The sequence below is a fragment of the Fulmarus glacialis genome, unplaced genomic scaffold (genome assembly GCF_000690835.1).
Source record: "Fulmarus glacialis isolate BGI_N327 unplaced genomic scaffold, ASM69083v1 scaffold13533, whole genome shotgun sequence".
NCBI classification, from domain to species: domain Eukaryota; kingdom Metazoa; phylum Chordata; class Aves; order Procellariiformes; family Procellariidae; genus Fulmarus; species Fulmarus glacialis.
Genome location: NW_009201105.1, coordinates 33,153 through 48,673, shown reverse-complemented (window position 1 = coordinate 48,673; position 15,521 = coordinate 33,153). Strand labels below are relative to the sequence as shown.

Below are 15,521 nucleotides of genomic sequence, written 5' to 3'. Positions count from 1 at the left end.
AAGGCTTTAGTCTTTTCTGTGGCTGGCTGTATGCTAAATCCTCCCACAGAACGAACCTACTCATTTTATACTTGCAGACACACAGCAAGCAGGACACCTGGGGAAAGGTGACGTTTTCCTGCAGTTATAGTTTTCCAAATAGCCAGCCATGCCAATCTTCTCAATGGGAAGGAGAGGGACAGCCACTACCTGGGCCAGTTAAGTCACACAAAACTTCTAGTGAGGAGCATAGCTAGAGGAAATTTTCATTTATCTCCATGGACAGCTGCACGAGTCTGGTGAAGGGGCAAGGCAGACGGACACCCACATCTCTGCAAATTTTGTTTCCTTATCCCCCACTCCCATCCTGTGGTTTTCTAGCTTCAAAAGTTTTCAGCAACCAGGCCTATGGATAAGGGTGGGGTTTTTTCCCTTGAGGAGACAGAGGATGCTCAGCACCTTCACAGGGACCCACTGAAAAGGCAGGCAGCACAAGCACCATTCACTTCTTGTGCTGGGACCAGCAGGGGCAGTGCCTGGGCTGGGATATGGCTGGATCCTGGCTGAATGCTCCTCTAACTGCTGTACAAAGACCAGTGGCAAAAGGCAGGGAGTGGGGAGGAAGAGCAAGAGCAGCTGCAGGTTGTTCAATCTATTTAATTAAAAACTAGCAACAACCCGCAAGTCTCCCTGTGCACCCTCAGAAACTTTGCACGGGAAGAACAGTGCAACTCAACCCCTCTGCTTTTGCGTTGAAGGAAGTTTTCACAGTAAGACAGGGTAAGTGGTGTAAATGATCATGCACTGCCACCATACTGAATGCTAGGGGAAAAAAAAGAATAAAACCTGAAACCGTATAAAGAGTGGTGCTCTCTCATTCTGATCAAGCAGGTGCAAGCCAGTGGAATTACAGGCTGACTTTGCATTTGCTATACCTTCCTCATGCCAGGTGAATATCACATCCTGCACTGCAGTGCAGTTTCCCACTGCTACAGAGCAGAGGCAAGTGGGAAAGTCTTTGATTGGCTCCATGCCCGTCTGAGCACTGCAGGCCCTGAGCAGAAAGGTCCCTTTGCTTTCTCCAAACAAAGAGCACTTCCCTTGACTCTAACTAGCTCAGTTAGCAGAGAACTGCCATTGCTGCTAGGATGTTCAGCAAATAACAAAACACATCCTTAAGGCAGACCTCTTTTAGTATTTTTGAGAGCACAGGTTCCAAAGCTGTATTTGCCCACGTGAAACTCTCATACCCAGCCTTCAACAGCCACTGTTTTGAAGAACAGACATACACATATGCGCATACACACAGGGCATCTGCCAGTGGAAATCTCTGCAATGGACTGGTAACAGCATTTACTGGTTGTATTTGCATTTTTTAATTCTATATCTGTCACAACAGCCATATTTTGATAGGGGAAACAAATATAACCCTTTACAACTAAACCCCTGCATAGCCAAAGCAATTCATTTCACGCTTCCAGGTATTACTACTGCCACAGTTAACCATATCCATTTTTAAGGGACACTTGGACTGTTAGTTACCATTTCTGATGTCAGAACAGGGAATGTTTCAGTTGGTGTCTCAGAGTCCTGTGGTGATAAAGGTTGTAGAAAGAGGCAGCCATCTTTTCTGCTAAGGAGAGCAAGTTCTTCTCTTAAGCACCCATCCTTTCTGCTTAGAAGATGGATTTCTTCTCTTAGGAGGGCTGTGTCACGAGCTGTGTGCTTCAGCCGTGACTCCAGCCTGGCCTTCTCTTTGATGTCAGTAGTTCGGGTGCCCTGAAATTCTACTCCCTGTATGGAGAGGAAAAAGAAAAAATAACTCCTGTAAAACATGGGAGAACGAATGGTGGAAATTTATTTCAAGTGGGAAAATGAGGCTTTCCAAGAAGCAGGACAGCTTCATGACTTCTTCACTCCTCAGTCAGGACTACTCAGAGGTCAGACTGGGGGACCATTAACTTAGATTCAGACTGTCACAGGTGGCTGCCTTATTCCCTAATACAGAGCAAAGAAAACACTTTAATTCATGTGGCTGTTTCCATGTAACAAAGGAATAATTTTGACCTGCTGCAAGACATTTTCTAATTAGAAATGAGTTTGTTTCAGTATTAGAAAGCAGCTAAGTAAGAAATTAGCAGAGAAGCTAAGGTATGGCCTACTTCACGATCAGCTCGTTCATCTCCAAGACCTTGGAGCAGCCATTCATCCTGTGCCACTAGGCAGTATTAGCCCGGACTGCTGACTGCAGAGACCAGAGAGCTGGTGAGGGCCGGGTGAACCCTTAGCCATTTCTGAACAGTCCCAACCCTGCACGCAGTACAGTGGCTAAAAGGCTTACCAGATCATTCTTTAGTGAATCCAGCTTAGTTTCAAGTTGCTGTTTTTCAAGGCAGAACCGGTTCAGCTGCTGCAGCTTGCTGGTGTTTTCCTTTGTCAGCTTCATTAGCTGCTGCCGCAGGTCTAAGATTCTTTCCTAGAAAGATACAAAAGGTTGAGCTGGGATGAGAGACGGCAAAAAGTGTGAAGTGGGAAAGAAGTGCTAGGCACAAAGTAAGTGTCACAGAAGGAAGATAAACAACAGACTGATCCTGCGTACATCACCTGATCCCACAGTACCTTTAGTGCAATCTGTCTTTTTTTCTTTTTTTTTTCTTTTTTTTTTTTTCTTTTTAATATTGCAAATGCTTAAGTATTTAGGTAAAGCAGTTAGTTAGGCAAAAGTGTGGGGAAAGAGAAAACTGTTAGGTACATAGTACTTCTCTGTGTGCACTACATATTAAGCTGGTTCCTACACCTGCCACAAGCCACCATAGAAGAGGAACAGAGGAGGCTGGGGCTATGAGTTTCCGCTTTGAGATGTGGCTCTCATATCCAAATCTAGAGGGAGGACAGGGGTTCTTTGCCTAGCTACAAATACAGGACAACCAGGAGAGCAAGGAACTGCAAATCTGCTTCAACACTCTACTTCCCTCGCAATGTGTCATGCCGTACAAACATGGGCAGGAGAGCTCATTACAAACCTACTTGTGTCCTTGCTGATGCCAGTTAGAAAACTCTTGAGCCAGATCTAGATGTGTGCTGGATACTCTAAGGAGCAGTGAATACCCACCAGCAAGGCTAAGCCCAGAATTTGTTGCCAACTGACATGAACAGGAAAAAGTAGAAATCACAAAACATATTAGATACATGTATAAAGGTGCTGATGTTTTACTGCTCAGGGGGGGAAAGAAAAGTCAGTTTAAAACAAGAGTCATGATGCTTGCTCAAAGAGAGATTTCTCCCCTGACTGTTTTCTAATTTTTCTCTCTCCATATTTTTAAAAGGTCAGCCAATGACAGCATTCTGTAAGGGCAGCATAAGAGTGTTGCCTGCTTGCACCAGAGTAGCTGAGCCTTAGGGCCCTCCAGGTAGAGACATGCACTCTTCAGACTGCACAGACTAGCATCTCGGGCATGAGCCAGGGCTGCCCTTTACTCAAATAAGTTCGTCACCAAAGGTGGTGGGAGGTGGCAGTAGATGCCAAATGCCAGCTGAAAACCAAAGGAAAGCACTCTGGAAGAACTTCACATAGGGACTGAAGCAGAAGGATGCATTTGAGGAAAGTAAAACAAAAAGGTCATCAACTACCTCTATGAGAAAATAGGATGTGCGTCAGCAACTGAAGCAAAGGTAGGAATGATGATGGGAAATGGGAGTTGGACATTATGGTCTAGTAATGACAGGTGAAAAAAAAAAAACCACCATGAACATGTTGACAAAAGATTTTAGTGTAGTTATTCAGCCCCAGGCAAATGAAGCCTTAACAGATCATCATAACACATATGCCCTCCTTTTCCTGCTCCTTACCTCCCACTCTTTGAGTTCCTGGGAGTGCGCATATTCTTTCTCCATTATTTGCACTTCCAACTCTTCCACACGGATGTTAACAGAGTGTGCTTGAACTGCTTCAAAATCAACCAACCGGCCAAACTTCTTCATCATCAGATGACTGCACTTCTCTTCCAGTCCTAACAGAAAGGGCGTGGCACAAATGGCAGCACTATCTTTCATTGGTTAATATGAATTTCTGCCTTACCCCCAGCTTTTTTTCTCAGCTCTTTCGTATTTGCTCTGCAATAAATAATTCACACAAGACCACACAGAGCTCACAACTGAATATTGTCGTTTGTCCTTGCCCACGACCGTGTCTGTGTTGTCACTAAGCCACACTCTAAGCCAGTCCTAGTAAGCCACTCCCACACCAAAGGCTATATAGGGCCGCTGCAGGTTTGGTGGTGCTAGACACATCTTTGGGTTTGGATCTTGGGAAAGTAAGTGTTTCAAATACGGCTTGTTTCATTCTTTTTATGTTACACAGAGGAGGAAATTGCCAAAAAACTTATGTGGCTTTGGGGAAAGTACTTTTTTCCTAGCAGTTCTGGTTTACAGCCAAAAATAGCAATCGTGTGTCCTGACTTCCAGTGTCTCATCTCAGTCAGCTCTCCTTATAAGTTCCCAAATTATTTCACATAGCCTAATGACTTTGCAGTGCTGGAGAACTACCACTACTTCATCAAAACAGTCCACTTGATCTGCTCTTTCTGCTTTATTTACTGCAGTAACTGCTGTAATATCTGGGTGAGTGTAAAGACAGACATCTGGTGAGTTACTCACACCCAGTGAGGCGGACAGAATGAGCACTAGTATGCTGTGTTGTTCAGAGTCTCTGTTACTCACGTCGAATCTTTATATCCATCTCCTTTTTGTCCTGGACAAGCTGCTTATGTTGCTCCTGGGCCTTCTTATAGATCTCTCTTTGCATTATCTTTTCATTACGTAGTTCCCCAATTCTCTTCTGCAGATACTCTAAGGACTGGTTGGTAAAGACCAAAGCCTGGGAGAAGTCACTGGGCATCTCCCCATTAACCAGGTACTCCACCTGCAAGAAACAGCCATAAGCAAGGCTGACTTTACTTATTAAGGGTGCTGGTGATCCCTCTGGATTACAAATGTGTGAGCGTTAGAGAACTAATGAGTGAGGTAATAGTAAGCGTGGGCACAACTCTCACATTTTGGGTCAGGGAATCACTACCACTCAGCAAAGCTCAAAGACTACTTAGAGCTGTGATGACTGTCTACCTATAAAGCTGTCTACCCTTCTATGGCACCTGGAACAAAGGCGGAGTGAGGCACTCCCTGTCAACTATACTTTTGAATGACCTGGGAGCTACAGGATTGCATAGTCAGGCCTTAGACTCTTCTGTCTTCATTACCAATCTTTTAATGAAGGGAGATAGAACAAATGGAGAGAGCTGAGCTTGCCTCAGAGGTATATAAGCCAGAACAGGCAGAGGCCTATCTTGTCTCTCTGAGGACAAGATTCAGCCCAGAGGAACTAAGAGTATTGTCTTCAGTTTTCCTCTTCATTTTCTACTTATCATCCCTGTGCTAACAGCTGTGTAGATGAATGCATTGCATCCAATCCAGCATTCTTGAATTGGGCAAAACTCCCATTAGTTTCAATAGTTTGGGGGCTTTTTTGGTTTGTTTTTTTGGGGTGTTTTTTTTTCAGGAGAGTATCGGTAGGTATGGACCTGAAGAAAAATCCCATGCCAAACTTGAAGACTATGCACATTTCAGCAATGGGCTGACCTGCCTGTCCTTACAAGAGTAGAGAAGGAAAAAAAAATCAGGAAATAGCAGCATGAAGTTTAATTAATGACACTTCAGGCCCAGGAGACTATGGTGATTCAGGAACTAAGGGCGCCAAAGAACAGTAACACCATTGTTTAGATGTACATAGGCCATTATGCACCTGCAGATGCACAACATCTTGAATTACCTGATGGAGTTTCAAAGGCACAACCACATACAGATCATTCAGTCTCTGCTGCTTTTCCCACTGAAAGGTCTCCAGTTCCCTCTCTGCGGTGTCCAGACTGGTTTCCACTACTTTTGCCTGCAGAAAGACAAATTGTGGACAAACAAAAATCCTGTAGTACTCAAATACATAAGGCAGCAAGCTTCTGTGTTAGAGTTCCTTATCCAAAAGGGAAAGAAGTATAGAAAAAAAATGCCTTTTTTTTTTTTTTTTTTTAAAACATACTATGATAGGTGAGTTTCATAGGCAAACATGAGGCTCATCTACATATTCAAGCAAGATTCTATCCTGAATATCTCTGTACACATGTATACTCATAAATGTCTCCTTAGTAGAGAAGCCCTGTATGTATCAAGAGACAGCTGCTTTGTTTAGTGTCTAAAACACTTCTAGATCTACAGAGCCTGCAAGATATTTTTTATTGTGTTATGCCTGGAATTGCTTATTGATTCTGCATGAGAAAGAAACAATTCAGACTCAAATGTCAGACCCCAGGGTGAATATGTGGCAGCTGGCACTTAGGAAAGCCTTTAAAAACTAAACAAAAAACGTTGTAAGTTAAGCATATTTGATGGAACATTTTTGAGACACAATAAAAGCAAGACTTGCATAATATTATTTTGGCAGAACTCACACTCTATCCTGGATAACCCTTCAAATTAAGATATTTTTGAATTAATATAAATCAAATGTCTTGATGAATGCAGGAGCTCAAAAAAGCTAAAAGGAAAACTTGCACCAAGTGAGTTTATTCAATGATTACTATGACAAAGAGCAAAAAGAAATAGATGGAAAATAGCATTTTTATGCATTTATTTTAACCTGCATTTGTATTAGGATAAGGATTCTTTAATCTCTCCATCCCCATATACATGCACAGAGGATGGGCCAGGCTACATCAGGTGCCGCATCTGAACCACAGAATCCAGTTTCTGCTGCTGCATGATGGTTAGACAGCTGGGAAGGAACTGGACCTAAAACCTGGATCCAGCCCCATAGCAGCTAAGGTCGGACCACCTTGATTTATCCTTTTCAGGAGGACAGGTGACCCATGTTGAGCTGCCTCCTGCCTCTGTGCTACCACAGATACCTCTACCCAAACTGAGGCCTCTCAAAGGGTTAGAATTTTGGTTTTAAATCTTAGCCAAAATAACTAGCAAAACATTTTCACTGTAATGGACCCAGCTGATGCTTGACAAGAAGAAAACACTACAATACCTGTTTGGCCAAGGCATTATATTTCTTTCTGAGGTTAGCAGCAACTTTCTTCTCCTCTGTTAAAGCCTTTTCAATGTCTAACCGCTTCTGCCGGAGCTGAATGGTGTTTTGGAATAGTGCCTCATTGCAGTCTGAGAAAGAAACAGTCAAAGAATAGCTTAGTTTGATTACTGTACTATAGTTACAGGCTTGAGCTAGTAGCTTCTCCTATTGTGCACATCGCCCAGCATTGCCCATAATAAGACCATGCTCTTGATTCCCTAGAGCTTTCTCAAACATAAACCACATGGGCCACGTTCCTCCATGAGGGGGTGAATGTCTTGGATGGATCTTTTTGTCTTTACATTCAGTCAAAACAGCTTGTTTCCAGAAGTAAGACTAAATGCATCAAAGCCAATATTAAAGCCGAGTGCTCAAAAGTTAGCTTTTGTAAGTAATGCAGTTCCAGTAATTAATACATGTTAGAGTATAATCTTCAATTATGTGAACATATAGTTGTTTATCCATAGCACCCTTCACTATAAATGGTGAACTTGCTGCAGGGATCATTTATATCTCTATTTGTAAATGAAGCTGTGGTTCATAGGACCCATTTCATTTGTTTCATGGTAAGGAAGATCTGTGAATTTCTAATGCAGTGATTTCAGTCATATTAATCAAGTCAGCATTATCAACCCAAACCAGTGGGCATAATTTAAAAAAAAAAAAAAAAAAAAAGGATTCCAATAAAGGCAAAGCAAGTTACACATAAAGAGACAAATATGAAGAGGCTAATGCAACATGTAATTTCCCCATTAAATTAGTAATTTGGACTTTTTCAACAAAAAGTAAAAATCCTCTTCATTTCTTCCCAACATTTCATTGAAAAAGGAGATGAATGAGAAGTTCATCAAAAATTCAATTTGTGAAAATTATGTTAAAATCCAATTTAAAAAAAAATGACAAGGTAATTTGTTGGTAATTTCTAACTGAAAATAAAGCATTGTTGTTACATGGTCATTGACATATCACTCAAAGATTTTTTAAAAAAGCAACACCCTAAACTAGTTAAACTCATAGAAAAGAAAAGGGGAGGGCAGTTGCTTCTCTTTGTTGAAGGAATGAATGAAGAGGATTTTGCAAAGTAAAGCTCCTAATTTTTCAGATACCCATAAGAGAGCAGCCTAGCAACAGGCAATTGCTGCATAAATCCACGAGGTGGTAACAAAGAGCTTAATTTAACACCATGGTAGGGTCCCCGCAGAACTTCCCTGAACAGGGATCCAGCTAGGCCAAGCAGCAGGTTTCCAGAGAGCAGCTATAGCCTCGCTCCAGCTCCACTCCCGAGAGGAGCCTTCTCCCTCCAGAAAATAGACATGAAATGGTGAATGGTTCTTTACACAAAATAATTAATTCTTAGTGCTTAGCTAAGTTTTATTTTTCCAAACTTTTTAATTAGGGTACCCTATAATACCAGCAGTTTCATTATCTTCACTGAGATTTCCTGGGGAGAAATGCTGCACTCAGGAGGGGTACACACATTCTGGCCCTTAATGGCATTAATATGCAGTCAATAATGTAAAACTCTGTGTTTTCCTTTTAAACACACAATATTTTCCCTAAAGCTAAACAAATAGTCAACACAAGGAAACAATGACTTAGGTACTCTTTGGGCAAACAGAGTCATCAAAGACTTCATCTTCAGATCCAGAATTTTCTTCACCAATCCCCAAGCTGGACTTTTCATCCTTCTCCTCTTCCTTCTCATCTTCTTCATCTGGAAGAAAAGGACAGTACTGCTGGCTTGCAGAACATCTCCAGGCCCCCTAGCTGTGCATTATGCCAATGTGCTGGTGAACACAATCCCAATAATCCATGAAAGATCACCCTGGTAATATATGGATCCAGGCACCTTGTGCCTATTGCATTGATTTGATAATTTCACAGAAAGAAAAAGAAAAAAAAAAAAAGGAGGGAGACAGATCACCTAATAGTGCCAAATGCACAGACACAGGCACATTTTTGGGACTTCCTTCAATAATGTTTCCTCTCTTTTATGTGCTAGGAATTTAAATCTTGTAGGTTTACCTTTCTACTACAGAGATTAATCAACCAAGCAAAATACACAGAGGCACGAAACTGTCACAAAAGCATCACTGTTGTTTGCACTTTTTGCTAATCATGTCCCATTTGAAATCAAAAGCCAAGCCAGAGAGACAGCACAAGTATTTTAGCTCGGTAAGACTGCCTAGCCTTAACAGTTTAAAAACGAGTCACTAAGATAAATGAAATCCTTTCATAATATGTTTAGTCCTGTGACTAATAGCTGATTGCAGATTAGGTCTATGATCTCTCATTAGTCAATGGACAGATTAAAGGAGAATGTCATGAATGTGGCAGACTAATCACTTATCCATAGCTCCCAATTGGTACAGCATAGGAAGTAACTATTTAAAGCTTTGCCTCTTCTTCATACCAATTATCAGTCCTCAACATTGACTTACAGGAAGTACATTGCAGGAGCTGTCATCAGACCAAATTAGTTATGTTAGAAACTGAATTACACCATTGTTATCATTCAAAATGCCTGCCTCAGAACATGGGTCGATATATAAATAAATCTGGGTAGGTCTGATCTGTGGTTTTTTGAACGAAGTTCAGTGCTGCATGTACACAGGGCTCCAGCTAGACTGAGACACATTTACTTGTCCCCTTGCCCAAGTATGTGTAACAAACCCATAAAACAAAAAGAACAGTATCTCCAACCTGCTTCTCTTCCTACTTCTTTTTTCTCCATGCACTTGATTTTCTTCTTCAGAACCTTAGTCAGAAAATGGGCAAACTCATTGTTTTCTCCAAGGGATGCTTGGAAGTTGTCATAGAGAGCTTTCTCATATTCCTGAAGCTTTACAATCTCACACTTTCTATTCTCCATCTGTGCAAGGTAGCTGTTCAATTTTGACTAAACAAACAAAAAAAACCTACTTCAGTTAAAAGTTACAACCCACGTTTGTGTATATAGGATGTATCTGTGAAGATCTGGAAATGCAAAACTTGTCTTTCTCTCTTTAAACCCATGCTTCAATCAAGCAAAACCTAGAAGTATGTTCTTAAATTTAAGTATATGATTTGTCATTTATTCCACATCATGAAGTACGCATTAAAATACAACTGTTAAGATTATGAAAAGATTAACTACTGGAAGTTAAAAGTGACCATCCTAGGTCGATCATCAAAAGTTTCTTGTTTTTCAAAATTTAGCACTAGATGCTGGATCAGTGCTAAAATGAAGCAAAGAGATGCCACCATTTACTTTATGGCTTGCTTTTGTTTCAAGCCATGCATTAGTGGTACTGTTAAATCCAGATGCACATGGGCTACTTACTTGCATGGCCTCCTTTTCACTGATGAGGGTGTCAACATGCCCCTGGAGAAAGTTCTCATGTTTCTCAAGGCTCTTCAGGATAAGCAGCTCTTCATACCATGTGATGTAGCGCAGGTCAGCACTTTTCATCTGCACATCCAGCTTCAGTTTCTTGTGCCGCAGAAAGCGAAGTTCAGCATCGAAGTTGATCACCAGTGCATTGATCTGGAGCATATGAGAGAGGCAAATGAGGAACAGGGAAAGTATTAGGAATGGAGTTAAACATGTAGAGCTAGAGAAAGGAGCAAAAGGCAAAAATTCTCTATTCCAAATCAACAACTCACCCATGCCATTTACTATGGATTACTGAAGCGCTTAGAAAGACAAAGCTAATCCCAAATGTGTCTTTGTTCCCAACACAATAGCAAAAGAATCACCGGGGTTTCACAGGAATGTTTCACTGCATCCCACTCCACCCCAGAAGTATTCTACTCTTCAGAGAATGTTTTACTACTTCAGTAGTAGTAGTTCATGTAACAATCCCAGATGTAGCAATAAACACGTCTTCTGCCTTGGCAGACTTCTTTCAGAATACCTGCCAGCTCTTCCCTTTGACATTTACAGTTAAATGAGCACTAGAAGCTGCCAACATTAACTTATACATATGTGATGGTCACAGCAGCATTTGGATATTCTCTCAAAACCTTCACACACATGAACACAAGGGTGTCTCTGTTGGGGTAGACCCAAGAGTCAATGGCCAATAGCAGAAGCTAGAGAAAAGACGGGAAGAAATGGAGCAAACAAGTGAACAGTGGTACACCTCTGGCACGCTCTTCACTGTACCCTCCTAAACTCTGATTTAGGGAGATCCTGAGCTTGAAGTGGTATGTTTATATTCAACAGCTTTGAATGGATTTTTCTTCCAGGCTTTATCAAATTGTAGCTTCCCCCACATCCTAACACTGAGTTCTAAAGCTTAGTTATTGTTGGATAGGAAAACTATTTCCATTTGCATGTTTCAAGCTTTCTACATGACCATTTCATTTGATATCTCTCCTTCTTTTAAGAAGTGATTCCCACTCTCCTTTTCTATGCTATTCATAATTTTATTACCTCTGCCACAACTCTTTCAGTTGCTCCTTTTCCAGGCCAAAGATGCTTTATCCATTTAGATGTACCTTTTAAAGAAGCTTTTCCATGACTAAGCATTTTGGTTACTCTCTTTTGTACTTTTTCTAATTCTACAAAATCATTTTTGAGACCAAAAGTTTGGGACTACAGTTATTTAAGAGCTGAAAACATCACAAATCTACAAAGTTGTAGTGATGCTCCTTTTTTTCCTCTTTGTCACTTTTCAAGTAATTTCTAACATTTTATTTGTCTTTTTTGGCCACTAAGCTCATGGTTTCATAGAACAATCAGTAAGAAATCTAACATCTGTTTTTCAAGTGATAGTCAGCACACAGGTCACAGGTAGGGATTTGTACTGATTTACACTGTAATTTGCACCAGCTAGCATTTTCCTGAACTTAGGAAAGGCAGGAGTAGCTGCAATCCTGAGACAGAAAAAACGGGTTTTGGTTTTATTTCTGACGCAGTGGGATTTTTCCATCTGAAAAAAATAACTTTTGATGTCCTACCTTTTTAATCAAGGTCTTCTGCAAGTATAGGTTTTTTATCTTCTCCCTCTTTAAAATTTCCAGTTCCATTTCTGTTGGCTCTGCCTTCTCGATCTCAAAAACCTTTCGCTGCTCTGTGACCACAGAAGATGCTATTTTCATCAGGTGTGCACCTGCAGCCTGTGCCATGGGGTCAATCTCTTTAATGGGAGGAGCTCGAAGAAACCCATGCCTAAATGCAAGTGATGAGGGAGACCCTTCCAACTGTTCCTGGCACTTTGCCTTGGCCTCCTGCTCCTCTTTGAACTTCAGGAGGATGTCACTGTCATACTCAAATTTTTTTTCTGGAACCTCGTCTGGGTGTAACTGAGGGATCAGGGGAAGAGGGAGACGTTCTGATAAATCCAAGGCTGTCTGTATGGATTTCAATTCTTGCACTAAACACTTGATCTTCTCAATAATAGAAACCTTGAGATCCCGCAAAGACATGATCTCTTTGTTCATATTCACTTTCCTCTTATGGATCTGCAAAGGAAAAACAATTTTAGCAGGATTCCCCAGGAACACTTAAAAAGTACGTAGTCTTCCCCAACACAAGTAATGGTTAAGAAGCTTGTTATAGTGACTTTCCTTCTTTGCATACTAGTTTTCTTTTCTGTACCATCTCCACACATTAGCATGTTTTAACAGCTGTCTTTCAGTCTGTGGTTTTAAAATCTTTGGAACCACCTCTCTTCCTCTTCTTCACAGTGAATAGCAAAGGTGTAAGAAGGGAAGGGAGGCTTCCCCATTCTCTCAGTTCCTGACTTGATTGTGAGTTTCTTGACATGAGATGTTGAAGCAATGTAGAAAGCAGACAGAGGCTGTGAAAATAAGCTGTGAGTTTTAGAGGATTAGTCATTTGGGCTGTATTTCGTTAAATACGGAGAGTATCTCGGCTTTGATACATGGCCCTCTTTCCAGTAGTACAAATAATACACTAACAAAAGGAAAATCAGATCTCTTTTAGTATTTTGTAAAACAAGCAAGACAAAAGAAACATACCTGAGAGGACCTTTACTGTACACACTACCAAATGCACAGCTGTACAGAAATACAGACTTCTTTGACATAGTCATAAAACCAAAGCCGTTACCTCATATAACCTCAAAGATGCTGAAGCAGTTCTCCACAAATGTAGGTTCTGGAAGGCAGATGAAATTCTTGTCTTTTATATGTGACGGTGAAGCTGAAATCACAGCTACTGCAGGTGGTTAGCAGTGGAACAAAGTTCTGAGTTTTCGAAGTATAGTAGATAGCGATATTAAAAGCAAGAAAGTAACATTCTGTCAGATGCTTTTGGATTTCATAAAAGCCACTAGATGTCCAAAACAAATTCTCTCCAGGCCTTCCAGAAAACCAGAGTCCCAAAGTCAACTCAGAAAACTTTGGCACCAGCTGAATGTTTTTTCTCCAACTCAAGATGAAGATCCACTAATCTGAAAAGTGCCACTTATATCAGATGTAAGAGGTGGGAATTAAACAGCCAAGTGCAGCAAAAACTGTTTGTAACAACTTGTTTGCATCTTTTTTGGCCTGTAGGCAGACCTCAGTAGCAATTCTCTATTCAGAATTCAGTAATAATTCTGCTCTGTTCAACATCATTAACTATGTGGATGATGGGGCAAGACTGCACCCTCAGCAAGTCTGCTGATAAGGCAAAACTGGGAGGAGTGGCTGATACACCAGAGGGTTGTGCTGCCATCCAGAGGGAGAGGCTGGAGACATGGGCTGACAGCAACCTCATGAAGTTCAACAAGTGGAAGTGCAAAGTCCTGCATCAGGGGAGGAACAACCCCATGCACCAGTACATGGCGGGGGACCGAGCAGCTGGAAGGCAGTTTTGCAGAAAAGAACCTGTGGGTCTTGGTGGACACCAAGTGGACCATGAGCCAGCAATGTGCCCTTGTGGTGAAGAGGGCTAACAGTATCCTGGACTGCATTAAGGAGTGTTACCACAGGTCGAGGGAGGTGATCCCTCCTCAGCACTGGCGAGGTCACACCTGGAGTGCTGTGTCCCATTCTCGGCTCCCCAGTACAAGAGAGAGATGACGCTACTGGAGACAGTCCAGTGAAGGGCCACTAAGATGATTTGGGGACTGGAGCATCTCTCATATGAGGAAAGGCTGAGAGAGCTGGGACTGTTCAGCCTGGAGAAGAGAAGGCTTAGGGGGGGATCTCACCAATGTATATAAATACCTGAAGGGAGGGCGCAAAGGGGATGGAGCCAGGCTCTTTTCAGTGGTGCCCAGTGACTGGCAAAAGGAGATGGGCACAAACTGAAACACAGGAGGTTCCCTCTGAACATCAGGAAACACTTTTTTACTGTGAGGGTGACTGAGCACTGGCACAGATTGCCCAGTGAAGTTGTGGGGTCTCCATCCTTGGAGATATTAAAAAGCCATCTGGACATAGTCCTGGGCAATCTGCTCTAGATGGCCCTGCTTGAGCAGAGGGTTTGGACTAGATTACCATCGGAAGTGTCTTCCAACTTCAATCATTCTGTGATTCTGTGATAAGGAGATGCTGTATTAATTTATCCTTTTCACATGAAATAATAATTGAATGTGATCTAACATTAATATTTTTGGCAGAAACTTCTCTGATCTTTATAAAAGAAAACAACACTGTACACTAGCCACCTGAAGTAACTGGAATTCTTCATCTATGTATACCTGGAGTTTACAAGAACTATTCCCTTTGATTGCATTCGCTTGTCCTACTGAGTTAGGTTAATCACTGGGTATCTGGTAACACCAGCACCACAATGAAGTACTGGAGCCCAAGCATGAGATTCAAGTGATCCAATAAATCCCCTGAGACTGTAGCATTGCTTCTGTAATGCTTAGACCTCGCTGTCAAAGCAACCCAGCCTAGAGGGTGCCTGAGATTAGGCAATTGGTTCATGAGGACAAGACTGGAGAAGATTCAGGGCCACTGACAGTATAACTTACACTTCGCCAGACAAAGATAAACCATGCAGTGAAGAGGCTCAGCAAGCAGGGAAAGAAATAAGTCTTCCTACCAAAGAGCAACTAGACAGTTCCAAGTTCAGTAGATATATTTCTTCATTGTTCTTTTAGCTAAAGAAATTTGTCACTCTTTTACACTCCGGCCAAATAAAATGAAAGACAGTTCCTATGAGAAGAAGGAGGGGGGTAAAGAAGTCACAAAGGAAAGCAACAAAGATACTGCACAACATTTGAGCTTCTTGTGTCTTTGTGGTAGCTGTAGGAATTCTATCACAGAAAGGTGGCTCCAAAAGACCTGGTTTCTCAGGAAGATACCAATGCTTAGTACTCAGACGTTTTGATTGCCGAAGTGCAAATATGGAGAGGCCACACTAGAAACACCTGTCCTTGCTCACATCCCTGTTTTTGTAACGGTTTAGTTCAGTGTTTTAAGGAAAGCATACCAGATACTAGATGATAAGATTTTTTGAAGAATTCAAAACCAC

At 41.6% G+C, this 15,521-nt stretch overlaps 1 protein-coding gene across 1 annotated transcript in view; it reads right to left on the bottom strand.

Annotated features, from left to right (window-relative positions):
• Window positions 1-1,099: 1,099 nt before the first annotated feature.
• Window positions 1,100-15,521, bottom strand: part of CFAP44 (cilia and flagella associated protein 44) — a 42,563-nt gene continuing 28,141 nt past the window's right edge. The window contains exons 25-35 of the mRNA XM_009573819.1: window positions 12,047-12,550; window positions 10,425-10,628; window positions 9,806-10,001; window positions 8,706-8,816; window positions 7,061-7,191; window positions 5,804-5,920; window positions 4,699-4,900; window positions 3,829-3,989; window positions 2,321-2,455; window positions 1,522-1,773; window positions 1,100-1,246 (exon numbers count right to left, since the gene is read on the bottom strand). Of these exons, the coding sequence (XP_009572114.1) occupies window positions 1,100-1,246; window positions 1,522-1,773; window positions 2,321-2,455; window positions 3,829-3,989; window positions 4,699-4,900; window positions 5,804-5,920; window positions 7,061-7,191; window positions 8,706-8,816; window positions 9,806-10,001; window positions 10,425-10,628; window positions 12,047-12,550 (2,160 nt within the window). The remainder of the gene's footprint in view (window positions 1,247-1,521; window positions 1,774-2,320; window positions 2,456-3,828; window positions 3,990-4,698; window positions 4,901-5,803; window positions 5,921-7,060; window positions 7,192-8,705; window positions 8,817-9,805; window positions 10,002-10,424; window positions 10,629-12,046; window positions 12,551-15,521) is intronic.